The following is a 27,676-nucleotide window of genomic DNA, read 5'->3' on the forward strand; positions in this document are numbered from 1 at the left end:
CTTATTAAAAGGGTTTCTAGGCTTCAGAGAGCCTTTATATTAGTGCAGAACACTGTACCTTTAATTTAAATGCCCTTGGAGTCTGCTGGGGAAGAGAAATAATACTGACAGTCAGTATGACATGCAGATGAGTGCCGTCGATCTTAGAATCACCGCACACTTCACTCATTTGGGCAGTCACGGGGCCAAAACCAGAGTGTGGAGCCACAGTGTGGCGGTGGAGGCAGCAGCAATGGGAGGCCATACAGCACCCTATGACAAAATGGAACCCACCAGCAGTGTGAGGAGACCTGAAAGTGGCACATGGCAGAGTCTGGCGATGGAGACAGCAGCAATGGGAGGCCGTACAGGGACCCATGACACACTCTGGACCTGGCAGCAGCATGAGGAGGCGGTACAGGGGCCCATGGCAGAGTGGCGAAGCGTAAGCAGCTTAAATTGAAGGCCAAACAGAGGCCTATGTTAAAAAGTCCCCCCAGCAGCAGTGTGGGGAGACGACTATCAAGAGTCCAATGGCAGAGTGGCGGAGCAGAAGCAGCTTCATTTGAAGAAGAAGAAGAGGATGAGGATGAAGAAGAAGAAGAAGAGGATGAGGAAGAAGAAGAAGAAGATGAGGATGAAGAAGAAGAAGAAGAAGAGGATGAGGATGAAGAAGAAGAAGAAGAAGAAGAGGATGAGGAAGAAGAAGAAGAAGATGAGGATGAAGAAGAAGAAGAAGAAGAGGATGAGGAAGAAGAAGAAGATGAGGATGAGGAAGAGGAAGAAGAAGAAGAAGAGGAGGATGAGGATGAGGAGGAAGAAGAAGAAGAGGATGAGGATGAAGAAGAAGAGGATGAGGAGGAAGAAGAAGATGAGGATGAAGAAGAAGATGAGGATGAAGAAGAAGAAGAGGATGATGAAGAAGAAGAAGAAGAAGAGGATGAGGATGAGGAAGAAGAAGAAGAGGATGAGGAAGAAGAAGAAGAAGAAGAAGAGGATGAGGATGAGGATGAAGAAGAAGAGGATGAGGAAGAAGAAGAAGAAGAAGAAGAGGAGGATGAGGATGAAGAAGAAGAAGAAGAAGAAGAGGATGAGGATGAAGAAGAAGAAGAAGAAGAGGATGAGGATGAAGAAGAAGAGGATGAGGATGAAGAAGAAGAAGAAGAGGATGAGGATGAAGAAGAAGAAGAAGAAGAGGATGAGGATGAAGAAGAAGAGGATGAGGATGAAGAAGAAGAAGAGGATGAGGATGAAGAAGAAGAGGATGAGGATGAAGAAGAAGAAGAAGAAGAAGAAGAAGAGGATGAGGATGAAGAAGAAGAAGAGGATGAGGATGAAGTAGAAGAAGAAGAAGAGGATGAAGTAGAAGAAGAAGAAGAGGATGAGGATGAAGTAGAAGAAGAGGATGAGGATGAAGAAGAAGAAGAAGAAGAAGAAGAAGAAGAGGATGAGGATGAAGAAGAGGATGAGGAGGAAGAAGAAGAGGAAGAAGAGGATGAGGATGAAGAAGAAGAAGAGGATGAGGATGAAGAAGAAGAGGATGAGGATGAAGAAGAGGATGAGGAAGAAGAAGAGGATGAGGATGAGGAAGAAGAAGAGGATGAGGAAGAAGAAGAAGAAGAAGAAGAAGAAGAGGATGAGGATGATGAAGAAGAAGAGGCTGAGGATGAAGAAGAAGAAGAGGATGAGGATGAAGAAGAAGAAGAGGATGAGGATGATGAAGAAGAAGAGGATGAGGATGAAGAAGAAGAGGATGAGGATGATGAAGAAGAGGATGAAGAAGAAGAAGAAGAAGAGGATGAGGATGAGGAAGAAGAAGAAGAAGAAGAAGAAGAGGCTGAGGAAGAAGAAGAAGAGGATGAGGATGAGGAAGAAGAGGATGAGGATGAGGAAGAAGAAGAAGAAGAAGAGGATGAGGAAGAAGAAGAAGAAGAAGGATGAGGAAGAAGAAGAAGAAGAAGAAGAAGAAGAGGATGAGGAAGAAGAAGAAGAAGAAGAAGAGGATGAGGATGAGGAAGAAGAAGAAGAGGATGAAGAAGAAGAAGAAGAGGATGAAGAAGAAGAAGAAGAAGAAGAGGATGAAGAAGAAGAAGAAGAAGAGGATGAGGATGAAGAAGAAGAAGAAGAAGAGGATGAGGATGAAGAAGAAGATGAGGATGAAGAAGAAGAAGAAGAAGAAGAGGATGAGGATGAGGAAGAAGAAGAAGAGGATGAGGATGAAGAAGAAGAGGAAGAAGAGGATGAGGATGAAGAAGAGGATGAGGATGAAGAAGAGGATGATGGTGAGGAAGAAGAAGAAGAAGAAGAGGATGAGGATGATGAAGAAGAAGAGGAGGATGAGGATGAAGAAGATGAGGATGAAGAAGAAGAGGATGAGGATGAAGAAGAAGAGGATGAGGATGAAGAAGAAGAAGAGAATGAGGATGAAGAAGAGGATGAGGATGAAGAAGAGGATGAGGATGAAGAAGAAGAAGAGGAAGAGGATGAGGATGAAGAAGAAGAAGAAGAGGATGAGGATGAAGAAGAAGAAGAGGATGAAGAAGAAGAAGAAGAAGAAGAAGAAGAAGAAGAAGTAGGATGAAAATAATAAGAATTCCATTCCAGCAAAAAGTGTATCTGCAGAGAGCTCCGCTATTTCTGACAGTTCTCTGACAGTTCCTTCACATTTACAGCGGTTGAAACATTGTATCTATTTGTTTCCGAATAAAAACATCTGTATCCTAAATGGAAACAAATAGATACAATGTTTCAACCGCTGTAAATGTGAAGGAACTGTCAGAGAACTGTCAGAAATAGCGGAGCTCTCTGCAGGGACACTTTTTGCCGGCTGTAGAAGGGATGAAAATCGGCCGATCGGGGAAAATTCGATTCGTGCATCCGAAGTTTGCTAATTTTCGGATTCGGCGCGAATCGAATTTTTCCTAATATTCAAAACGAATTCCACTTCGCCAAGTTAGATTCGCTCATCTCTAGTTATATTGGTCCAACTTGGACCAATCTACCTATGCACATACCATACCTGTCCCTTGCCCCTAGAAGCTGGAAGTCCGTGTAGTAGGCCCCACTATTACTGTACTCTCAACTATCTTCTGGACTTCATGCTGAGCAGTTGCACAATGAACACAGGGAGGCACTTGGAACGGGTGCTATTCAGAGAACACTTTTTGTCTTTCTAATGGAATACAAAGTGTTTTGATTGGAAGAGGTGGAGAGGTGAAGCTGTGACATGATCTCCACCTTGACCCTTCAGAGAATGCTTGGCATCCATTGAGAAAACACAAAGAGTTGTCTGAATGGCACCCATGTGCAGTGCAGCCGCTCCGCATTGGACCCAGAAGATAGTTGAGATCACTGAAGTAGCGGTGCCTACTACAGTAATTGCCAGCTTCTAGAGGTATCGGTCAGGTATGCTGAACCAATGTAATTATGTAAAAAAAAAAAATCTATATCTGGAATTTGGCTTTAATCCTGCAGGTCTTCTTTTACAAATATACTCCCAGCCCATGAAGCACTTGTTACTGACCTGGGCTGCTTTGCTTTTTGACTACAGTCAATTTGTAGCCATCTCCATAGGTGCTTTTTAGAAACAGTGGTGATCCACAGCATTTTAGCTTTCCATGGGAAATAATGGCGATACGGTCACCTAGCAAGTCAGCCTCATCCATGTGATGTGTTGAAAGAAGAATTGTGTGGCCTGTGGATTACAAGATATCTTACTGTAAGTTATAATTTAATGGACAATACAAAATATAAGAGTGGGTATTTGATAGCTACCTTGTTTATATTTCAGAATAAGATCCCAGATTGCCCTTCTCGCATATGGATCAACACCAGCAGTTGGCTCATCCAAAATGACAGCTTTTGATCCTCCAACGAAAGCAATGGCAACAGACAGTTTTCTCTTCATTCCTCCGGAAAGTGTCTGAACTAAGGAGTGACGTTTGTTGGATAATTCTAAGTCCTCAATCATCCTAAAATAATATAAGATATATCCATTTACAATGTTAGTAAAAGTTGAGCCTTCAGCAGTCATTCAAACAATGCCCTGTATTTGTGGAGAACTACCCAACAGAGTTTACCATCCATTGAAAAACTTCTAATCATCTCTGGTCAGAGAAGAGGCCATTAGGCAACGCCAAACATCGCACTGGACATCTCCCATGGCATTTTGTATGCAGGCAGCGGCTTCTTTGGGGTTGGATGGGCTGTGGGAGATGTCCAGTGTGATGTTTGGCATTGCCTAGCAGCCTCTTCTCTGTCCGGCCCCCTCCTGGTGCGTGCTGGCGGGCTTTTGGCACGTGACGCAGTCATGCACAGGGGGTGGAGCTTGTTTACGCTTTACATCACTATGCGCCGTGGAGGCGCCACGTGTCGGCTGCCTGGGAGATCTTGAATTGGGGTTCAGGAGGGGCAGAGAGAGCGAGGGATTATCCCTCTCAGTGCTTGTTGTATTAGGAACACCTGGGGGGACACCAGGTGTTGTAAATTTGTCAATCAACACCATTATATATATATGAGCTTTCACACAATTAGTTTGTGCATTTTCCACAAGCCGTGCTACATGCTTGTTCACCTAATAGTACAGCCAACACAGGTAAGAAGGCAGCCTCTTTTTTCTTATATCTCTCATAGGAGACCTGTTGACACTATATATATATATATATATATATATATTTTTTTTTTTTACTCTTTTTACCCATGTTCTTGGCATATTCATTGATCTGTTATAGATCTCTGTTGGCTATAATTCCACTCTGGTCAAAACCTAATTTGGGATGATCACCCTTTGGATGAGTACTACTTTTAAGTTGGGGACTGCACATTGGCTGGCATTCATCCCCGTCATCTTTTTGAGTAGGTGGCTCAGTTTTGATACTTCATGTACCATCGATGCGTGTTTCTTTTTTTTTGGAATACCGCATTTCGTTAAAACATGCTTCTTTGATTTTTCCTGACACCTAGGTGATCTCAGTGTCCACCTTGTTAGGGTCGCAATGTGATAAGAAGAGACCTTTTTGAAACTTTGGTATTTGGTGAGGCAACCAGGAGAATGTCTTTGTTCAACAGATTTTAAATAATTGATTTTTTTGTATGTAAGTACTACATGATCTCAAATTTAAGATATTGAATATGCAATGCACGTGTCCCTATATTCTAATGGTGTATGTTATTTCAGATCCATTTTGCATCGTCTACAGAGTTATAAGTCTCCAAAAGGCATTGGGTATTCTATGTAAATTGCTGGAAATATGTAACAATTCTGTGATTTTAATATGTTTTTTTTGGGATTTAACGTTGGTCAAACATAAGATATTTTATGATGATGTTGTAATAAAGGCCATGATACATTTTTTAAATTCCTGCTTTTTGCCTGTAAAGTCCCTCTGTATTGGGGAATTCAAAGTATAGAGATTCTCAGTTATAGGGATGTTGGGATCTATGGAGGTTCTCCCTTTTTGTCTAGAAAGATGACCTCATCTATCTGTTGCTACGCTTTCACTATCCAATGATGTGAAGGTGACCAGGCTGTGTTCCTTAGCTGCAGTATAATAAAGTCAGGTCATTAGGCTGTGCATGAGGACTGTGTAAATCTCAAGACTAGGTGAAGAAAAATACAAATTCTTGGATGAGAAAAATAGCTTTTATATATGCATTTCAATGGTGTAAACTTATTTAGCTGGAGTTCAGTTTTAAGCAAATATGCAGTAATTTCAGGCAATATTTGCAATAATGTGTTAATGAATTGATTAAAAAAATGAATAAATTAGATGATTTAGGAGATATTACAAGCAAATAAAGCACTGCATGCATTAGGCTGTTGTGAAACGAGGCTATTGTACATACATGACATATTTACACAGCAAATCAGTCACCTGCAGATGGATCAGGTAATACATACTTGTCCATCTCCTTGCGTATTGCCTCCTCTGCCATCCCTTTCAGCCTGGAGTAGAACCATAGGTGTTCTTCAACTGTCAACTTGTCAAACAGCACATTGTGCTGCGGACACATTCCTAAACTCTTCCTGATCTCATTCATCTCTGTACGAATGTCATGTCCATAAATGGTGGCTGATCCCGAGGTTGGGGGAAAGAGGCCAGTTAGGATAGACCTGTAAGGGGAACAAGGTTACAATATCCATTCTTTCTTAGCCCTTGCTAGGCCATAGAGAAAACATATGTCTGACTTACATGGTGGTAGTTTTTCCTGCTCCGTTATGGCCTAAGAAAGATACTACTTGGTTCTCGTGCAGATTCAAGCTCAGTTTATTTAGTGCCAGTTTTTTTCCAGTCTTGTATATTTTAGTAAGCTTGTCAATACATACAACCAAAGGCAAATGACTGGGCTCTTCTTCAATGCCCCGGGTCTCCTCTACAGGTGGAAAATAGTATATAATTAGCTCTCATTTGAACTATGAAGGTAAAGGAAACCTATCCTAAGAAAACATAGAGGCTGCTGATTTTACCTTTTTTGAAAATGCTAGATGCCTGGCTGCCATGCTGACCTAAGACAATCAGTACTCCAAATCACTGAAACAATTTGCACATCAAAAATTGTTTCTGGCTTTCTTAACTGGCATGCAGTTTCAGAGGTCAATGACTAAACACTGGAGCCAGATGATCAGCATAACAGCCAAGCCACTAGTATTTTCATAATGAGGTCAGTAATGACACTCTCATTATTCTCTAAGCTAATAGTGCCTACTACAAGTCTCTCTCTGCCAAGTAACCTTTTGGAAAGTTTTGAGAATACAGGAGGAAGCCACTCATGCATCTACTTTGTGCAGAATGGTAATCCATGGTATTATGAAACAAGAAAATGGTATTTTTGTACTTATTGTAAAATCCATTTCTTGAGGTACGTGCTGCATTGAGGGACACAGAAATACAGAGGCTGTAATGTTATGCTACTGCTTACAGGTAGGTTTTGATATTCGCAAATAAAAATATTTTTATCCAGCTCAGTATACCCCTCTTCTCCCAGCATGCCTTAAATTTGTGGGAAAAAAAGTACCAAGAGCATAAACAGACTTAAAAGAGTGGGACCTGTGCCATTCAATGAACTCCAAGAAATAAATTTTATGGCAAGTATAAAAATCTCATTTTCTTATTCATTTATTCATTCATTCAATTAATCAGTCTAACTGAGGGGTGGGAACAACAACAAAACAACAGGCTCACAAAAAAACCCAAAAGAACTGGGGACTACCTACAGCTCAAAAATGCCACCTGAAGAACCTTACTGCCAAAATTGGCATCAGATGAAATCTGAACATCCATCTGGTAAAATACAGAATATGTGAAGATCAGGTGGCAGCCTTGCAAATCTAGTAATCAGTAGCCTGATGCCAAAAAGTCCAAAAGGCGCCCACCAATATTGAAAAGTGTTCCAAAAGAGGTAAAACTCAATTCTTGAGACCCTACAACTGAAGGATAATCCGTGTGAGCCCCACGAGAAATGGTGGAATGAGAGACAGGTTCTGCTTTACAGGAACCATCGGGAATGATAAAGAACAAGTCAGTTTTTCGAATGGAAACAGTAGCTGCAAGATAGACACGTACTATAAGAACTTCCTCCAGACAATGGAGAGAGATTTCCTTCTGATTAACTGAAGCTGGAGAGAGGGACAGAAGAATGATGGGGATAATCAATGATTTACAGATGTCTCTGTTCCTTAGAACCTTGTCTTCAACAGCCATGGCAATAAAGCTGGCGACTGTTAAGCAAGGGGTAAACTGGTCCTTGGGACAAATGATCAGGACAATTTGGAAGAGCCCACTGAGTTTCTACTAAGATTCTGATCAGGTTGGTATAGGGACCATTGCCCCAGATTCAGGTGCTGCTGGTTGAGGTACTCTGCCTGCCAATTGTCTGTGACTGGGATGTAAATGGAAGACAAGGCTGTAATGTAAAGTGTTACTCAAGCCTCTCCTTTCTACCTCTATTGCCATGACAAGACTTGGCTTCTCAATGATGATTCATGTACAGCAGGATTCTTGAGACACCAGACCAGAGACAACATGGTTCTCAGTGTCAGATGTGACCAGGGGTGGCCCAACTTGTCCTACATGGACAGGATGTTGTGTTATAGGAAAAATTAGAACAAATCCTCCTGCACATAGGTGAGATAGACTAGGGTCAAAAGAGAGATATCCCCATGTACCCAAAGTGAATGTAAAGACCCAACAGAAAACAACGCCAGGAAAGCTTCGTCCAGGATCCACAAATGGCTTAAACCTTTCAAGGAAACTTCCTCTTCATCAGAGCCTGATTCATCAGGCTCTGATGAAGAGGGAGTTCCCAGTTCCCTTGAAAGACCTAACCCATTTTTGGATCCAGGACGGCACTTTCCTGGCGTTGGTTTCTGTTGGGTCTTTATATTCACTGTGCCACGAGGTGGTGGCTTTACATCCAAAGAACAAAAGGCATACCGCTCAGGCAAACAATCCAGATCAATCCACAACAGGTGCAGGCCTTGGCTCGCCACCACACACGATGCAACAGGAAGAAGGGTCAGCCGCACACCGGAGGATAGATGAATACAGTGTACATTCACTGATCCACAGGACACACAAAACACCAGGACATGAATACAGGACCTGTTAACGCATTTCACACGATCTCGTGCTTAATCATGGTGGCTTTACATGCCTGATATCATATATGCTTGTAGGTATGTTTTTAGCTTTTCACACTATCAATAAACCCCCAAGCATAATGCACTAGGCTGGTGTGCCCTCTTTCTTTTGATCTTTTGCTGTTGTGTTATAGGATGCTGGGGTAAAACTGGACAAACGGGAAGATTTATCTGAGGGTTTGGAGGACTTGAAAGTCCAGGGGTTGCAGGCAGAGCCAACCAACCAGGACATGGCTTTGAATGTTGAGGTCGAAGAGTGAAAAAAACAACCTGTTCATGCAGTATTTTAAAGCTGGGTGCGTGATCTTTAAATGCTCTACAATTATAGGATCAAGCTGCATGGGACCCAGATCACTACTGATAGTCTTAGCCCAATTGGCTAGTATTTGGCAGAATATGGCCACTGTCAGGGCAAAAAGAAATGCAAATCTGCCAGAGAGATGAAGGTTTTTGAAAGGCCCTCCAAGCACTTGTCAGTGGGGTCCTTAAAACACAGGCACATTCTCCATAAAAACTAATACAAAAAGTGGGTGTATCAGAAAGGATTTAGCGGTCTTGGAGACCATAAAGAAGCCTAGACTAGAGACATTACTGATGCTACAGGGTGATGCTCGAGATTCAATGTCGTGTGTATCACATCAGTAATATCCTGGGAGTAATAGCAGATGCCTGTGACTCCTCAATTGTTATGGCCTCTCTTAAGAACTTAAAAGACTCAATGACAGACAAAGTTTGAGGCTGAAGACTCAGAGGCTGCTATTCATGTGAGCAGAACAGATAAGGATTCTGCAGGGAAAGGCGTGGAAGATTGCTGCTTCTGATTGCAGAGGTCACAAGCAATCAATGTTGTTCTTTGGCCAATAAAATACTGCTTGATTGTGGTGAAATCTACCTGGGATAGAGCCAAGAAGGAGGCCCATGCCTGACAGAGCTAAAGAAGACTCTGAGAATGGTGTAAACTTAAGCAGGGGGCAAACATCCAAGCTGTCAGTGTCAGGCTCTTTGGGCGGTCCAAAGAGAACATGAGAACTGTTAGTGGACTGTAAAATGGATTCCCTCGTAATAGTTCCCCATGTGTCCAGGATCCAGCATATGTCCCTGTAATGCAGGGGCAACAAAGCTCAGGGTACAAGGTCAAGCCTTGAATACTCACAAACTTAGCTACTGGTACCAGAAGAGGTCAGACAGACAAAGGTGAACGGACACTGTGAGAAGGCAGCAGAGATTAACCAAGGATAGATTCACAAATCATTTGTAGTCAGCAGCAGAATGGTGCTTCCTAAGCAATTCATTGATGGAAACAGAATATGGAGCACATGCATGTGAGTGACCCTCTACCCAGCACTCTGATGTCCGTTGCTCAATCCCTCAGTATTAACCTCTTCCATGATATAGCAACAGAAAGCAGGGAAATTAAATTACGCCAAAAGGGTCCTAGTAACAGGCTCTACTCACAGAATGTGTCTTCAAAGGCAAGGTTATAACTCGTGTCACGGCTCTGGACCTGGAGAGTGCTCTTTGGCTAACACTCAGATCTGGAAGTGCCATAATACAAAACCCAGTGCCTGAAGGTCACATTCCAAGTTAGACCCACAATATTCCAGTCCAGGAGGGTCTGGGTACAGCCTCCAAAACTAGTGCTGAGAAAACACTAATTTATTTAGCTGCATATAAAGACCACTTCAAGCAGCACTAAACCAGGAATCTTGACTGAAGAAACTTGTTTGAAGAAAATAAAACCATAAAACATGGTTTGATTTTTCTCTGCTGAGCACAGAAGAAGCGTCCATCCTCCCTGGACACCGGCAAAAAAACTGAGGGATGCTGGGGGTACAGTAGGTGGCAGTATAACCCGACTGTCTACGAATTCGTTAGGCACTCAATGAATGAGTAGAAAGGTTTTCTCTATTTAAAGCAAACATGATTTCCTAAATCAACGGACTTTACAGAACAGAAACATGAATGTAATTATGTAAAAGTTAAACTCTTGCACTAAAAGACATCATAACTGAATACCATTTGATGCTTTAATTTATGGTTTTTCTTTTAATATCAGTATAATGGAAGATAACTGCTCTCTTACCATGACGGCGACTCTCCATAGCACAGGCTTGGTCTTCTTCCATGATGCTAAGACGAGTAGGCCGGGACCAAGGGCATGACCACTCCCAGGTTTCTATTCGCCCACTCCCAAGCCAGTAAGACCTCTGGAATGGGAAGTACCAGGGTCGGGGAAGCCCATACATCCCTATAATACAAGGAATCTTTTTCAGTATTCTATTTATATTTGTTTTCTTTAATAAATACAAAAAAGGACATTCATTGGTGTTTTTCCATCTTGAAGTTCAGCTATAAAACCTGATCCAATTTTTCTAGCAAGGAAAATGCCAAAGATTTGTATTATTTAAATTTTATTCAGCTCCCTTTCATAACTAGCTGGCTGAATACTGTGGAATTTCACATCACACATTGGCTGTAAATCGCCTCTCCAGTGTGCATCTCGCTTGTTGGCAATAATAATACGGTAAGCAACTGACTGCTTACAATTTTCCCCCTTTGTCACATTTGCTATTACATAAATGAGGGATCTTCACTTACTCTGTGAAAGTCATGAATCACCGTACCTTTAAAATTGGCCACACATGGTACAATAAGTCCTGTGCAATCTCCTTTAGATTTGCTAAAAAACATGTAAATAAAGGCTTACATAACCAAGGCGTTCAAATTTATCCAGTCAGGTGGACCTTCATACTATATGATGGCTTATCAATGCATTTCTGCTCCTTCCCTGTCCAATCAGTAGATTATGAGCCGATAAATGACACCACTTTATTCTTTCACTCTAGCAGAAAAAGTGGTGTTATCCTTCTGGCAGAGCTGTAATAATCCTTTGGCAGATATGATGTGTACACATATATGTAAATCAGCTGTGTATTTAGCAGTTTTGTCTGAGGTTCAGCCTAATTCTAAAGTAGATCATGCACTCAGATTGTAATGTGTCTGGCCAATTTAATTCTGCCTTAATTTCTAGCTAATCTTGCTCAATTTATGTATTTCTATATACACTCACCGGACACTTTATTAGGTACACCTTGCTAGTACCGGGTTGGACACCCTTTTACCTTCAGACCTGCCTTAATTCTTTGTGGCATAGATTCAACAAGGTGTTAGAAACATACCTCAGAGATATTGGTCCATATTGACATGACAGCATCACACAGTTGCTGCATATTTGTCAGCTGCATATCCATGATGGAAATCTCTCATTCCACCACATCCCAAAGGTGCTCTATTAGAGATCTGGTGACTGTGGAAGCCATTGGAGAACAGTGAACTCATTGTCATGTTAAAGAAACCAGTTTGAGATGATTTGAGCTTTGTGACATGGTGCATTATCCTGCCGGAAGCAGCCATCAGAAGATGGGTACACTGTAGTCATAAAGGGATGGACATGGTCAGCAATAATACTCAGGTAGGCCGTGGCGTTTAAACGATGCTCAATTGGTACTAAGGGGCCCAAAGTGTGCTGAGAAAATGTCCCCCACACAATACACAATCACCACCACCAGCCTAAACTGTTGATACAAGGCAGGATGGATCCATGTTTTCATGTGGTTTACGCCACATTCTGACCCTACCATCTAAATTTTGCAGCTGAAATCGAGACTCATCAGACCAAGCAATGTTTTTTAGATCTTCTATTGTCCAATTTTGGTGAGCCTGTGCAAATTGTAGCCTGCGTTTCCTGTTCTTAGCTGACAGGAGTGGAACCCGATGTGGTTTTCTGCTCCTGTAGCCATCTGCTTCAAGGTTCGACATTTTGCGCATTCAGAGATAGTATTCTGTATACCTTGGTTATAACATGTAGTTATTTGAGTTACTGTTGCCTTTCTATCATCTCAAACCAGTCTGCCCATTCTCCTCTGACATCAACAAGGCATTTGAGTCCACACAACTGCCGCTCACTGGATATTTTCTCTTTTTTGGACCATTCTCTGTAAACCCTAGCGATGGTTGTACGAGAAAATGTCTGTAGATCGGCAGTTTTTGAAATACTCAGACCAGCCTGTTTGGCACCAACAACCATGCCATGTTCAAAGTCACTTAAATCCCCTTTCTTCCCCATTCTGATGCTCAGTTCGAACTTCAGTAAGTCATCTTCACTATGATTAGATGCCTAAATATATTGAGTTGCTGCAATGTGATTGGCTGATGTTACCAAGCAATTGAACAGGTGTACCTAATAAAAGGCCGGTGAGTGTATGTCAGAGTAGAAACATGCTTTTTAGAGGTTCTTTGCCATATTAAAAATCCATTTTAGTTAGTTCTACCTTGCTCACGAGTAAAATGACACTAAAAAACATGTGACCCAGGTAGGATACTTGACAACAAGCTCGATGTTTACCTGGATGAACAGCTTCAATATACCAGGTCAGAACTCCATACACCACTGCATCTATAATAAGCATCATCATAGACAACATAAGGTTGAAGTCATCTCCTTCCACCGGGGACTGACTGAGGGTTTTCCACTGTATGCCAACTCCAGCCACCTCATAGAGCGCAAAGTACTTTGAGCCGAGACCAAAGGCTGTTGTAGACATGAGAGACTGTGTAGGAAAAAACATTTAAAGGCTTTAGCAGACTGCGGAAGAACCAATTTCCCTATCTTCAGTCCATGTATCCAATATCATCACAGCCTTTTGCCAAGTGTCACCTATAAGCAGGATAGTTTTACCTAGGAGTGGAGCGTTTTTAGAGAAGAAGTACCAATGACCAGGTCAGCATCAGCAAAATTCAGCTGTATGTGAATCTGTACATTCTCATCTGTGTATCACTGGGTCTCCAGTGCAAAATCCTTTCCTGCCCTCACAGAGATTCAGCATATAATCTGAAATAGGTGGTCAAGCGCATGCTGCAATGTCTAACTCTAGTTTCGGATAGAAGCCTAACAATTCATTAGGTTAATGCATCTGGACTGCATATGCAGTAAAAAAAGACTTAGATTATTCTTTTATTTGTAAGTGCTGCAGCAATCTGGAGAGTCGGACAGCAATTCTGTCATATAAAGCAACAACCCAGTTCTTCTGCGATCAGACATGCCCTTTCCCCCCAAAATATTACACTAATTAACAGTAATGCCCAAGTAGCATAAAAAAACCTGTTGATTGATGCACAGTTTAGAAAAGGGGAGGTTGTCAGAATTCGGAAGAGCCAGGCATAAAAGTGCTTGTCGTCCGACTCTCCAGATTGCTGCAGCACAGGGTATTTTTTTAATGCATTCTACTTTGCGTTTATTCTGGCATCTTTTTAGGTTATAGGGATTGGTTGGTTATATACATATGTAAGGATATTTCTGATGAGGGTCCTGTTTGATCTCTATATTTAGGTATGATCAATGAACATATATGAAACCCTCTTTGGCACCGAGGTTTTTGGGGCAAACCTGCAGGATGTTTGTATTCACATAAATAGTTTATATTTTCTCTTTATATGTGGCCTGCTGTGGAGTCGCATACGAACTATACGCTGTCATGTTACCAAGTATTTTTCTCTGTTGTCCTTACACTTTATATTCCTATCCTTTATAGATTGTGTATAATCTTTATGTCTGAACGCTATCCCCTTCCCCATGCATTGTTCCTGGGATCCTTGGATCGGTTTCTTGGATGCCATTCCTAATTCTGTTCCTTCTAGTGCTCTCCACACTCATTACCAGACTCTGAGATTCTTTTGCCGGATTTGATTAAGTCCCCCCCCCCCTTTTTTTTTTTGAGAGCCCAAGTAGGATTCAATCTTGAAAGTTGACTATTTATATGTACCACATATACTGCATGATTTGTGCTTTACATTGTAGGTCATGTGTTATATATTGTTATTTTGTTTTTAGTAGCCATTCCTGATTGCACCCCTTGAGCCCCCGAAAAAGCTAGAGTGCGAAACGCTTCGGGTTTCTGCATCCCTTTTTTTATATTATAATATATATAAATATATATATATATATATATATAGTGGGCAGCACAGTGGCTGTGGGCAGCACAGTGGCTAAAACGTTCGCCTGGCAGTACAAGGGTCGCTGGTTCGTATCCCAACCTGGAGTTTGCATGTTCTCCCTGTGTCTTTGTGGGTTTCCTCTGGGTACTCTGGTTTCCTCCCACACTCCAAAGACATGCTGGTAGGTGATTTGGCTCTTGTCTAAATTGGCCCTCATATGTGTATGTATGAATGTGAGTTAGGGACCTTAGATTTTACGCCCCTTGAGGGTAAGGGACTGATGTGAATGTACAATATATATATATATGAAAACCGCTGCGTAAATTGACAGCGCTATACAAGTACTTGAAATAAATAAAAAAAAAATAAAAAAATTATATATATATATATATATATATATATATATATATATTTATATTTTTTTTTTTCCCCCAACATCCTATGTGTTATTTAAAATTATATTAGAGGAGGAGAGGTGCTTCTCAAGGGTGGTTGAATAGCACACAAATTGTCTGTTTTAACTCATATTTGTGTGTTTCTTTAGGAGAACTGTTACCCCGATAATTTTTAAATGGTACTATGTAATAAAATGTGATGTTTTTACACTAAATGTATTTGTCTGATCTGTTCCGAGGGAAGGCATCAGCGCTGGTAAAATCCCACTTTTCTTTTTCCTTTTGTTTTTGTTTATGCATTCTGTATTTATTAGGTTTTATGTATGCATAAACAGGAAATACAAAGCCAGTAGAAAGATTAACCAAAGCACAAGGTATAACACACCAGACAGTAGGGTAAAAGGGTAGGTTGGGGTGCAGCTGACAGCAGACCAAAACCCTTGCAATGTAAAGAAGAACACCCCAGGGTAGTCGTGAGACGTCATCATGTGAACCTGGCATTCCAGGACATCAGTTGTTTAAAGTCATCCTTACAAATAAAGTGCAGTCAATAGAACCAGGTGATTTTAAATTTAGACCGTGTTTTTCAGAGAAGCAGTAAGGTTTTCCATGATCCTCATGTCTTCCACTCATCTAATCCATTGTTGAATGGTTGGAGGAGAGGGGGACTTCCGTAATGCCCATATACAGGAAAAGGCATCGTTTATCAGATGTTGAAAAACTGATGAACAAAGTCTTTATCGGGAAGGAGTTGTGATGTAAGAGATAAAATGCTGATGATTTACTAATAGGTACATCTGTGAAAGATTGAGTAATAGTGTGGACTTGAGACAAAAAGGAGCCCAAGGCAGGGCAATTCCCAAAAATATGGAGTAGTGTGCCACTCTGCGCTGTCCACAGAGCCATGAAAGATCTGGGACAGATTGATATATTTTATGAATTACCATTGGGGTGCGGTACCAGCGGGTGACAATCTTGTACCCCGATTCTTGGTACCAATTACTAATAAAAGACTTGAACGACATGGAGATAATTTTTTCTTGTTCTTCTGGGGTAAACGTGAGACCCAAATCGTTTTCCCATTTCTAAAGGAAGCTGGGCTGCCCAGGGTATTTTAATCCTTCCCGCAGAACTTACAAATTAAATAAAGAGTAAAAGAAGATGAGATTTATTGCAGAATATGCATCCCGGCTGCATTACATTAAGTTGTAAAGGGTTCAGCTGGACTTTAATATAGCTGTCCAGTTTTTATTTTTGTGTGTGACCCAACTGGGGAGACAGCTGTACAGCAAATGAGAGGTCTGACAGGCACTAAGGCTGCAAGGCATGGCAAGCAATAAAGACATTGTCAGGAATTGTAACCCTTCCCCACTGTTCTGAAAATGTGTATTTGTTCATGTCACCATTTGAGAGATTTCCCATCACATCCTTTCTGACAGGAAGTGCAGAGAAATCCCTCCAATGGGGAAAGAAGCAGCAAGAAAGGCCAACAGAGGCTGAAATATATTATTTTCCCTTCCATTTCTTGAATATCTCGGTAAAATTAACTTATTTTCAGACAGAAATTAGGCTTGTTTTAGTAGAGGAAGCCCAATATGTTAAAGCCAAACACCAGGCCATTTTGTTGTTAGTTTTAGATAGAGTGGGGCAAGTTTAGCCATTGTCACATATACCAATAAAACCAAGCAGCGGCTCTAGCCTTCCCCACTCTATCCAAATTAAAAATTAGTTGTTCCACTTCAGCAAGCATGTTTTGTACATTGCTCTTTGATATTGTAGAATGGTGGCACACTGAATTCAATATCAGGACAAAGAAGTAAATGATGGGCAGAATAGGAATTACTCACAGCAATGCACTTTTCAAAGGCTGTAATCTTATCATGGGCCACTTCCTCTCTGATGGCCACATACATATAGGGGACGTAGCTGAGGAAGTAGATGATTCCACCACAGGCAGATGCCAGCTTTGCTTTGGAGTACAAAACAGATACCAGGAAACTGCAAAAATCAAAAGTTATGATGAGTGTCTAGCAGTACCCAAGCCATATTGTGTGCATCAAGCTAGATCATATAAAACATATTTTGCAATGTGTTCGATTGGCAACTTTAAATAGGTTTTTTCAAATTAGTTCACCTCCTGTTTTATCCAAGATCAGACCAATGAATTTATTGAAATAATTATGCAACTAAACAGGGAGAAATCAGCCATAGACAACCTTGCTACCACAATAAGTGGCGCCATTGTCCAGACGAACCTGATATTACTGCACAATTAAATCAAACTCTATTTTTAATACATTATCTCCATATGTGGCCATGTAGCATCTCAATATATGGCCATGTGGGAAGTTAGAGAACTGTTTATGTCTGGAGCCTTAGAAACAGATAAGCATCTGTAGTTGCTGATTGGCATGTATTTCAGCACAGCAGATGCACAGAGGGTAAAAATATAGGGTCACCACACTGTCTGGATGGGATATGGGGCCTGTGTATGCTGTAGTGTTGGGCGTTTGCTGTAAGCTACATCCACAGTTGATACCATCAGGCTCTGCCTATAGTTTATGAAGAAATGAATATCTGTTTTACCCTCATTAGTCTCAGTCTACCCAAAAGTGATATTTTAAGCATAGGTGGAGCCTGATGGGTTGAACCAACTCCTGCCTTGTTATGTGTCCAACAATGAGATCACCCTCCTATAATTTCTAATTCTGTTCCTTCTCACCTGGATGTTTTGGGTGTTCCCTCCTGCTGTGTAAGACTGAAGAGGTATGAAGCTCAGCCCTGTTCGCTATACAGGAGCAGCCACCACGTACAGGGTTAAACATTGAAGTAGGCCAAGGCTGGGCTACTGAGCTATGTAAGCAGCTGGGCTATTGGGGGGGCATTTAGTGTAGATCAGTTTAACAGGGTGGGTTAGCCCTAGTTTTGATAAAAGGTACAGCTGTTTAAAAGGATAAGGATAGTCCTTAAAGTGTATTTCCTTTAGCGTTAATGCACATCTCCTTATCATGAAGTCAATACTTGCATGACATTCCTCACCAAAACATGATGGTAGCAACAGCGTAGATGGAGAGGAAGAGCCAGATGATAAAGACATTGCTGTGTTTGAGAACTTGGCCATACTTCAAGATGCCAGTCAGAGCTGTTACGGATATAGAGAGCTGGACAAAGCCTGTAATGAACCATGCCACCCAGTGAACGGCATTATTCAGCCCCATCATCTTCATCACCTGGAAGCAGAACAAGAGAAAGACAATCAAGTTGCAATACTTTTAAAGCAGCCATCAACACTGAATAAAAGTCTAAATTTTCATTATGGACTCCCAATCTTACAGTATGATTTTCTATGAAGGTTGAAAAATATTTCAGCCAGAGTGTTAGGTTTCAAAGCTTGCCTTAACATCACCTCTACTAACAGACATCAGAACAATTAAGTTCTGATTGGGTTTTTTAGGGGGTTACTGCACACCACTAAAACTCAGTTATCACACTTGTTGGCTATATGGTAGACACCACAAAGGAAGTATAACAATAAATTATGTGAGATTATGTAAAATTCTTGGCACATTTTCCGATAACTTACTTCCTTCAGGCGATGTTCCTTCTCTGCCACAATGTGCTGGATCATCATCGCCACCGAGTACACCCAAGAGATGACCATACACAGCGGCATCATGTGTTCAATCACAAACAGGAAGCTGTGACGATATTTAAAATTGTATTATTATTCTGAAGCTATATGCTTGAGGAACCACTCCTACTTGCATTGAAGGTATAGCCAACAATGAAATTCCATGTCATAGGTGTATAACTACCAGTAAGATCAGACCCAATTTACTGCAAAATGGGAATGATAAGCAGGAGGCGCTTGAGGCATCTGAATGAGACTGTGCCAAAAATGTGGATCCTCCAACTGGCCAGCTTAGAGCCAACAATATTTATAAAGCTGCCAAATAATTTTTCATTTAACCAGCAGGTTGAATGAAGAAAAAATAAGTCTTAATTCCCCCATCCACACATTTGTGGCGGATGGGGGAATCCTCCTGCTGTGCCTCTGCATTCTGACAGCGGGAACACTTCCCTGCCTTCAGAACATACTGTTCAGCATGCCGACAAAAATCTGACAGCACAGTTATATAAAAGTCTACCAGTAGATCAATTTCTGTGCAACCAGTCTGTCCATGCATGGATCAAAATTGCTGTCTTGCTACGGGACAGGAAGTGAAGGTAAATCTCTCCAATGGGACACAGATGGCAAAAACAAAAAACTGACAGGGGTTATACCCTCCCCTACTCTACCCAAAATGAAAAAGACAAATTTTAAAGATTTGCTTTTAGTTCTACTTTATCATGTTAACAAAAGTATGAAAGAGCAATACTGAAAAGAGTTCAAAGAGTAACCAATTTTTACTTTGAAGCCCAAATCCAGGCTAATGTTTTTTTTTAGCTTTGTACAGACTTGGAAAAAGGAAATATACACTGGTCAGCCATAACACTATGACCACCCACCTAATTTTGAGTAGTTCCCCCTTTGCTGCCACAACAGCCCTGATCCACCAAGGCATGGACTCCACTAGACAAAGCATCACCCTGCCTCCACCCCCATGGCTTATTCCCATAGTACACCCTCTTTCCAGGTAAGCAACCACATGTACCCAACCATCCACATGATGTAAAAGAAAAAAACATGATTCACCAGACCAGATCGCCTTCTTTCATTGCTCCATAGTTCATTTTAGATGCTCAAGTGCTAATTGTAGGGGCTTTTGGCTGTGGACATGGGTCAGCATGAACAACCTGACTTCTCTGCGGCTATGCAGCATCATATACAACAAACTGCACTGAACTGTATGTTCTGACACTTGTCTATTATAACAAGCTTTAACTTTTTCAGCAAATAAGCTACAGTAGCTCTTCTATTATATCTGACTACACAGGCCAGCCTTCACTCCCCACATGCATCAATGAGACTGGACCACCTATAACCCTTTCACTGTTTTGGTGGGTTTTCCTTCCTTGCACCACTTTTGGTAGGTCCGGAATACTGCAGACTGGGAACATCCCACAAGAGCTACAGTTTTGGAGCTGCTCTGACCCAGTCGTCTAGCCATTACATTTGGCCCTTTTCTAAGTCATTCAAATCCTTATGCTTTCCCATTTGTTATGCTTCCAACATATCAACTTCAGGGACAACATGTTCATTTGCTGCCTAATATATCCCGCTGAATTTCAGGTGCCATTGTAACCAAATAATTGATGTTACCTGTCAGTGGTCATAATGTTTTGGCTGATCGGCATAAAGATCTACTTAATATAAATATCTACAAATTAACCGCTAGAAAGAGCTCTGCATATGACCTCAGCCAAACTCCCTGATTGAAAGACACCTGTCAGGACTCCACAGTTGTCACCTTTATCCTTCCCCCACTAACTGGTGAGCCAGTGATCTGGAATAAGCATGTGAATATCAGGTGCTGGAATACCTCATCTGCATTGGCTTGTTACAGATCAGAGACTCACGGTCCATTCACAATGCAATGTTTGTATTGAGCCCTCATAAAACATTGACATGCATTGAGTCACTTACTCATCACGTGTGTAACATGGATAAGGAAACATCTGGACATAATTCCCAGGTTCTACCACATCGCGACCCACAATGGTATTGATTATCGCCCTCTCCATCATATCTGCAAAGGGAATGGGTATAGGAAGTTACTTGTTTTTAAATATCGCCAAACTCGTAATCTGAGGTCTCATACATAGAAATGCCTTGGGAACTTAGAATATTAACCTACAGTGGGGATCGAAAGCTTGGGCGCCCCAGCTAAAAATTTGTATTAATGTGCATAAAGAAGCCAAGGAAAGATGGAAAAATCTCCAAAAGGCATCAAATTACAGATTAGACATTCTTATAATATGTCAACAAAAGTTAGATTTTATTTCTATCATTTACACTTTCAAAATAACAGAAAACAAAAAAAATGGCGTCTGCAAAAGTTTGGGCACCCTGCAGAATTTATAGCATGCACTGCCCCCTTTACAAAGCTGAGACCTACGTCCTCAACACAAAAATCATCGTTTGAACTTTGCAAATGAACATATAGCCTGATGCATTTTGGAAACAAGTTCTGTGGACCGATGAGGTTAAAATTGAACTTTTTGGCTGGAATGAGCAAAGGTACGTTTGGAGAAGAAGGGGCACAGAATTTAATGAAAAGAACCTCTGTCCAACTGTTAAGCATGGGGTTGGATCAATCATGCTTTGGGGTTGTGTTGCAGCCAGTGGCACAGGGAACATCTCACGAGTAGAAGGAAAAATGGATTCAATAAAATTTCAGCAAATTTTGAATGGTAACTTGATGCCATCTGTGAAAAAGTTGAAGTTAAAGAGAGGATGGCTTCTACAAATGGATAATGATCCTAAACACACCTCGAAATCCACGGGGGATTACATCAAGAGTTGTAAACAGAAGGTTTTGCCATGGCCTTCACAATCTTCTGACCTCAACATAATTGAAAATCTATGGATAGACCTTAAAAGAGCAGTCTGTGACAGACAGCCCACAAATCTCAAAGAACTGGAAGACCTTTGTAAGGAAGAATGGGCAAAGATACCTCAAACAAGAATTGAAAGACTCTTGGCTGGCTACAAAAAGCGTTTACAAGCTGTTATACTTGCCAAAGGGGGCAGTACAAGATATTAACTCTGCAGGGTGCCCAAACTTTTGCAGACGCCATTTTTTTGTTTTCTGTTATTTTGAAAGTGTAAATGATGAAAATAAAATCTAACTTTTGTTGACATATTATAAGAATGTCTAATCTGTAATTTGATGCATTTTGGAGATTTTTCCATCTTTACTTGGCTTCTTTATGCACATTAATACAAACTTTTAGCTGGGGTGCCCAAACTTTCGATCCCCACTGTATGTGCTCTGACATTCATTGTGCTCTGTCATTCATGCCTTGGGAAGCTATAATATTAACCTATATGCTCTGACATTCATTAAGGGATAATATTTTGCAAACATGCTGTGTCTATAGATTGCTAACAATTGAAGGCTTCCAGTTTGGTAAAATGGCTACTTACTCATACAAGTGAATGTAGAGCCAAAACTTTTTTTGGTTTGGTATAGAACAGCAATGGGCAAACTACGGCCCAGCGGACCTTTTAATCCGGCCCGCGGAGCGTGTGTAGGCGGGGCATGTGTATAGGGGCGGGGTAGCGTGATGAACGTGAGGGGAGCTAGGCTCCTCTCACAGTCCACCCTGAAGACCGAAACGGCGCGGGAACTCGGCGAGAGGAACGTGCGGAGAAAAGGTTAGCAAATTGACACAGAGGGGACTTGGCTTACTACTTGGGGGGGAATAGTACTATGGGGGATGAAATACTATATGAGAGATGAATTAATATGGGGGATGAATTAATATGGGGAATTAATTACTATAGGGGGGATGAATTACTATAGGGGGGATGAATTACTATATGGGGGATTAATTACTATGGGGGATGAATTACTATGGGGGATGAATTACTATGGGGGATGAAATACTATATGAGGGATGAATTAATATGGGGGATGAATTAATATGGGGAATGAATTACTATATGGGGGATGAATTACTATGGGGGATGAATTACTATGGGGGATGAAATACTATATGAGGGATGAATTAATATGGGGGATGAATTAATATGGGGAATAAATTACTATAGGGGGGATGAATTACTATAGGGGGGATGAATTACTATATGGGGGATGAATTACTATGGGGGATGAATTACTATATGGGGGATGAATTACTATATGGGGGATGAATTACTATGGGGGGATGAATTACTATATGGGGGATTAATTACTATGCTTACTATGGGGGAATATTACTATACTTACTATGAATGGCATGGTAGTGTTTAAATTAATCTAAACATTTAATGTTACAAATTTTAATTTAATTTATATTAATTCACACATACACATCATTCATCTACTCTTGGTCCGGCCCCCGGGTCCAATATATGAACCCATTGCGGCCCTCAAGTCAAAAAGTTTGCCCACCCCTGGTATAGAATGTATTGGCTGTATCCCTGTTGGGGAGATTCCCCCTCTCTATTGGCCCTGATGACCATTGTCTCCGGTACAAAACATTATGGGAAATAAGTGTGACAGTAACAGGAGAAAAAAAAAATCTTCCAATGGGTAAACCTGTTCTGGTGACATCTGTCTTTTAGGGGATATCTCCAGCTTTGGAAAGATTTCCTAGCTTCTGGCTGTGTCTCTTGGACAGGACGTAAAGGGAAATCTCCCCCATGGGACACAGACATTCCATACCTCCTAACACATACATATCCAAAACTAGAACAAAATATGTAGGCATCATATACATTTTAAGGAAACATAGGCTATTAACATTCCCATCATAGGTAATTCCATTATTCTACTTTGCTGTTTGAAATGTACCAGAAAAAACAGTCACACTTTAAAAATCAATATTTTAAGCTACTAGCTACTAAGAACTAATATTTTCAGTACAGCAGAAAATACATAAGTCAATGAATGTGCAATAATGACCTTGGATCCAGACAAAACCATACAGGAAGTAGAATCTCCCCCCAGTATTGGGCCCTGGCCTCCAGTAGGCCCGACGAATTTCGTTCGTCTTTTCCGTAAAGCTGGAGTTTTGACGGATCTTGTACATGACATGAGGAGGGAGAGAGCCATCCAGTTTAGTTTGGAATACCACGCCTGTAAAATAAATGTAAAACATTAGGATTGTGACATCTTAAATCAACCCTGTTGCTATGCAAACATAAGTGAAGCAAGTCATACCTATAAAAAAACTCAAATACTGATCTTTCCTGCTGCCCACACCGCCGAATGACACATGGAATCTGTGAAGGCTTCATGTGAAGTCTACTGCAGAACCAACACTTCTGGAAGCATCAATCTCCTAGTTCCTTCACAGCTCTAGCTGGTTCCTTAACCACAACTTCAAGTGTGACCATAAGTGTATCTCACTGGTTCCTCCTGCTGACCTTTTGTCTATGTCATTATAGGATTCTGCAGTGACGTGAGGTCAAGAAAAGGACCCAGGAGACTGACACTTCAGCTTTCCAACTAACTTCACATGAAGATCTCTCAGGTTTGGGGTAGTGTTAGTGTTTTGCAAGGGCAGAACATTTGAGAGGTATTTCCCACATTAGAGAGCCCAAAGGCTAAACCCACAAAGTGGGATTTCATAAGTCAGGTCAAACAAAAAGTTGTGCCTAGGCTTTGGAAAAGATGGCAGATTGACACAGTATACAAGCGCAGAAGGATCCAGAATGCAGATCTCTATGTCCAAACGTGACATAAAATGTTATTTCATAGGCTGTACCTTTGATCTGAAACTGGAAAAGTGTTCTTCGGTTGACTGACAGTACCTACAGGCCTGGAATTCTCTACAATACAGAGTTGGGTGCCTGAAGAATTCAAACGGTATCACTTTCATCCTTTTCAAGGGCCCACTCACAGAGTGAGTCTTTTGAGAACGGGTCACATCAGACGCTGTGCAATGGCTCTGAAACTGGAGGGCGCTCGGTAGCTAACAGTACAGTAAGGTCTGCAAAGTACCACAAGTCAAGCGGAATGCTGAAGGTCACCTTCCAGGCTATCCCCACAAACTTTGGTTCAGCAGGGTCCAGGTACAGCCTTCAAGGCATCACTGAGCTGATCCAGATAACTACTGTGAAGAGACTACTGTAGCTCAAGCAGCAAGTTTGAGGTTTTGATTTAAAGAGAGAAGTATGGTTTTTTTCCCCCCATTTATATTTACCTAGGTGGAAGCAGCATCGGTCCAATGCTGCATCTGTCCCCTGCTGGCTCTAAGGGTAAGAACTCAGCAATCACATGATCACTGATCACTGAGTTCTCACTGCCGCTGTGAGCTGAGAGCGGCATTGTCAATCACCGCTGTCTGCTCAGCACTCCCTCGCAGGACTGTGAAGGGGAAAGGAGTGGCTGGATCAGGCTCTCAGCACTTCACTGAGAGGATGAGCCAGGTGCCGCTCCACTCTGAGATGGATCCCGGCTTTGAAGTCGGAATCCTTCCCCAGCCTGGACCAGCTGAGTGACGTCAGCCGACAGTGGACTTCAGTCTGCTGTCAGCTGAAAACGGGTCACAGCAGTGCAGAACAAACTATACTCCTGGGATCCACAGGAGAAGTACAGCCAAAAAAGCTTACAGGCAAAAAAAACCGCTTGATTATTATACAGGACAGCGCCGACAGTTTGCTCAGCACTTTACATTATGGAGGGAGACAGTACAGTAACAATACAGTTCAATACAAGAGGGATTAGAGGGCCCTGCTCCTTGGAGCTTACAATCTAGGAGAGAGGGGCTAGTGGTACAAGAGGTAATTAGCTGTGGGGGATGGAGTGGTAGGAAGAGTAGAGGATTCCAGTATTAGTTGGGGTCGGGGTAGGCTTCCCTGAAGAGATGGGTTTTCAGAGTGCGCCTAAAGTAGGTAGATAGAGTAGGTGATAGCCTGATAGATTGGGGTAGGGAGTTCCAGAGGATGGGTGAAGCCCTTGAGAAATCCTGGAGACGGGCATGAGAGGAGGAGACAAGAGAGCTAGAGAGTAGGAGGTCTTGCGAGGAGCAGAGAGTACGGTTTGGTGCATGTAAACGCGTCTAAATGCATGTTCATGCAAGAATACTATTATTATTATGGCCAATTAAATGAATTAACACCCAAGTGCTTGATGCTTGCAAACGTGCCTAAACACTTGTAAAAATATCTAACGAGTTTACAAGTGTCAGACGTTTGTTCTGCAAAAACGCTGCTTCTAGGAGGAAGGCTGCTAGGACCTTTTTTTTTTTTTTTTTTTTTTTTTTTTTACGTCCTGTGTACATGAAGCTTTAAGGTAGAAAAGAAATGAAAAGCCTAAAAAGAAAAAGTCTAACCATTTTACAAATGTCCCCACTTATCCTTTAAATCCTGTACAAAAAAAAAAAAAGATTTGTGTATTTATTTATTTTAATCTGCTCTGGTCCAGTCACTTGATCCTGTAGCTCCAACTCCCTTGTTTCAGTGAGCAGCTGCTGCAGGGGAGAGGAGGGAGCACCGACAATGACTGGGCTATGGGAACCTATGGGTGACATCATAGTTGCTGGAGATCCCAGCCACTGTCGAGTGCTCTCTGACCCGTAGCTGCAGGATCCTGTGGCCAGACTAGAGTGGATTGAAAATAAGTAAGTTTACAAATCTTTTTTTATACAGGTTACACAGGATAGGCAGGAGGGGGGGCTAAGTTCACCTTTTCGAACATGTTATGCCCTTTCCAGCACAGCACAGGATAGTAGGAATTCTTGGATATAAGTTTGTACTGCCACCTACAGGAGGTTTGGATCATGGCAAACCAAAATTTTAGAGGGTAAGTTCAGGTTTAAAAAAACAAATACATGCAAATGATTTTGCAGGAAAAAAAATAAGCATTGATCATTATAATTTTTTTTTAACAGGAGCCTGCAAAGCATCCACCCCCATGATGGCAGATGGGTTTCCCCTCCCCTGCAGACGCTGTCACATTTCAAATCCATATGGCTGTGTGGGACTGCACATGCACAGTCACGTCATTCCTTCACAAGGATCTATGAATTAATAAACTACAAGTTCTGTCTGCCACCACGGCACACAGACTGATCTGCACGTTTGTACTCCATTGACACTTCCTCCACCTCAATAACTGAAAGCCCATCAGAGCTGTATGCATTGTCTGCAGGAGCCTGACATTGCACCCTCCATCCACAGATTGTGGGTGCAATGCTTTGCAGGCTCCTGTAAAAAAAAATATAATAATAAATGCATTTTTTTTTCCTGCAAAATCATTGCATATTTTTGTATTTTAAACCTGAACTTTTTCTTTTAAAATTTTGGCTTGCCATGGTCCAAACCTCCTGTAGGTGGCAGTACAAACTTGTATATCCAGGAATTCCTACTGTCCTGTATCCCTCAATGGAAAATTATTTATTTATGTATTATATGTATTTATATATCGCCGTCAATTTAAGCAGCGCTTTACATATATATTGTACATTCACATCAGTGACCCTCAAGGGACGTACAATCTAAGGTCCCTAACTTACATTTCATACATACACTAGGGCCACTTTAGACAGGATCCAATTACCCTACCAGTATGTCTTTGTAAAGCTGGACATATTTTGATATTTAATCTAGCTGTGTTTTGGAATATACAACAGGACTAAAATATGAACTCCAGGCGCATCCCTCAATAGCCACAAAGGATATGCTGTATATCCACTTTATGTGCACCAAACCCATTTGAAACCCAGATATTATCATATAAAAGTAACAGTGTGCATAGCCTGTGCAGAGAGCAGAGCTGTGGGAGGGACCTCCTCACTGCTTGTCAAATGCCCTCTGAACAGCGATCCACCACAGATCACTATTCAGGGAATATCAGTATGTGAACATGCCCTAAGTATGTTAAGCAATTTGGCTGCAGTTCTGCTGGAATGGCATTTATTTGGGAAACTCACTTGCAAACACAGTGACATTGTCTTGGTACGCTTGGTTCAGGGTGTAGTTCACTATGCTGTCCTCATTGGGGAAACCTTTAAAGATGTCCACACTCACCTAAAAACAAAAGAAAGAAAATGTTAG

The 27,676-nt window shown here is 41.5% G+C and overlaps 1 protein-coding gene across 1 annotated transcript in view; it reads right to left on the reverse strand.

The window, feature by feature from the left end:
• Positions 1-27,676, reverse strand: part of ABCA2 (ATP binding cassette subfamily A member 2) — a 233,890-nt gene that overhangs the window by 62,575 nt on the left and 143,639 nt on the right. The window contains exons 14-25 of the mRNA XM_089675055.1: positions 27,553-27,649; positions 23,580-23,753; positions 20,594-20,696; positions 18,590-18,704; positions 18,046-18,236; positions 16,854-17,004; positions 13,023-13,227; positions 10,701-10,865; positions 6,171-6,351; positions 5,879-6,091; positions 3,754-3,950; positions 3,503-3,673 (exon numbers count right to left, since the gene is read on the reverse strand). Coding sequence (XP_089531181.1) covers positions 3,503-3,673; positions 3,754-3,950; positions 5,879-6,091; positions 6,171-6,351; positions 10,701-10,865; positions 13,023-13,227; positions 16,854-17,004; positions 18,046-18,236; positions 18,590-18,704; positions 20,594-20,696; positions 23,580-23,753; positions 27,553-27,649 — 1,963 coding nt within the window. The remainder of the gene's footprint in view (positions 1-3,502; positions 3,674-3,753; positions 3,951-5,878; positions 6,092-6,170; positions 6,352-10,700; positions 10,866-13,022; positions 13,228-16,853; positions 17,005-18,045; positions 18,237-18,589; positions 18,705-20,593; positions 20,697-23,579; positions 23,754-27,552; positions 27,650-27,676) is intronic.

The sequence above is a fragment of the Staurois parvus genome, unplaced genomic scaffold (assembly GCF_062004578.1).
Source record: "Staurois parvus isolate SC_StPar_1 unplaced genomic scaffold, SC_StPar_1.0 ptg000154l, whole genome shotgun sequence".
In the NCBI taxonomy this organism is placed as follows: Eukaryota; Metazoa; Chordata; class Amphibia; order Anura; family Ranidae; genus Staurois; species Staurois parvus.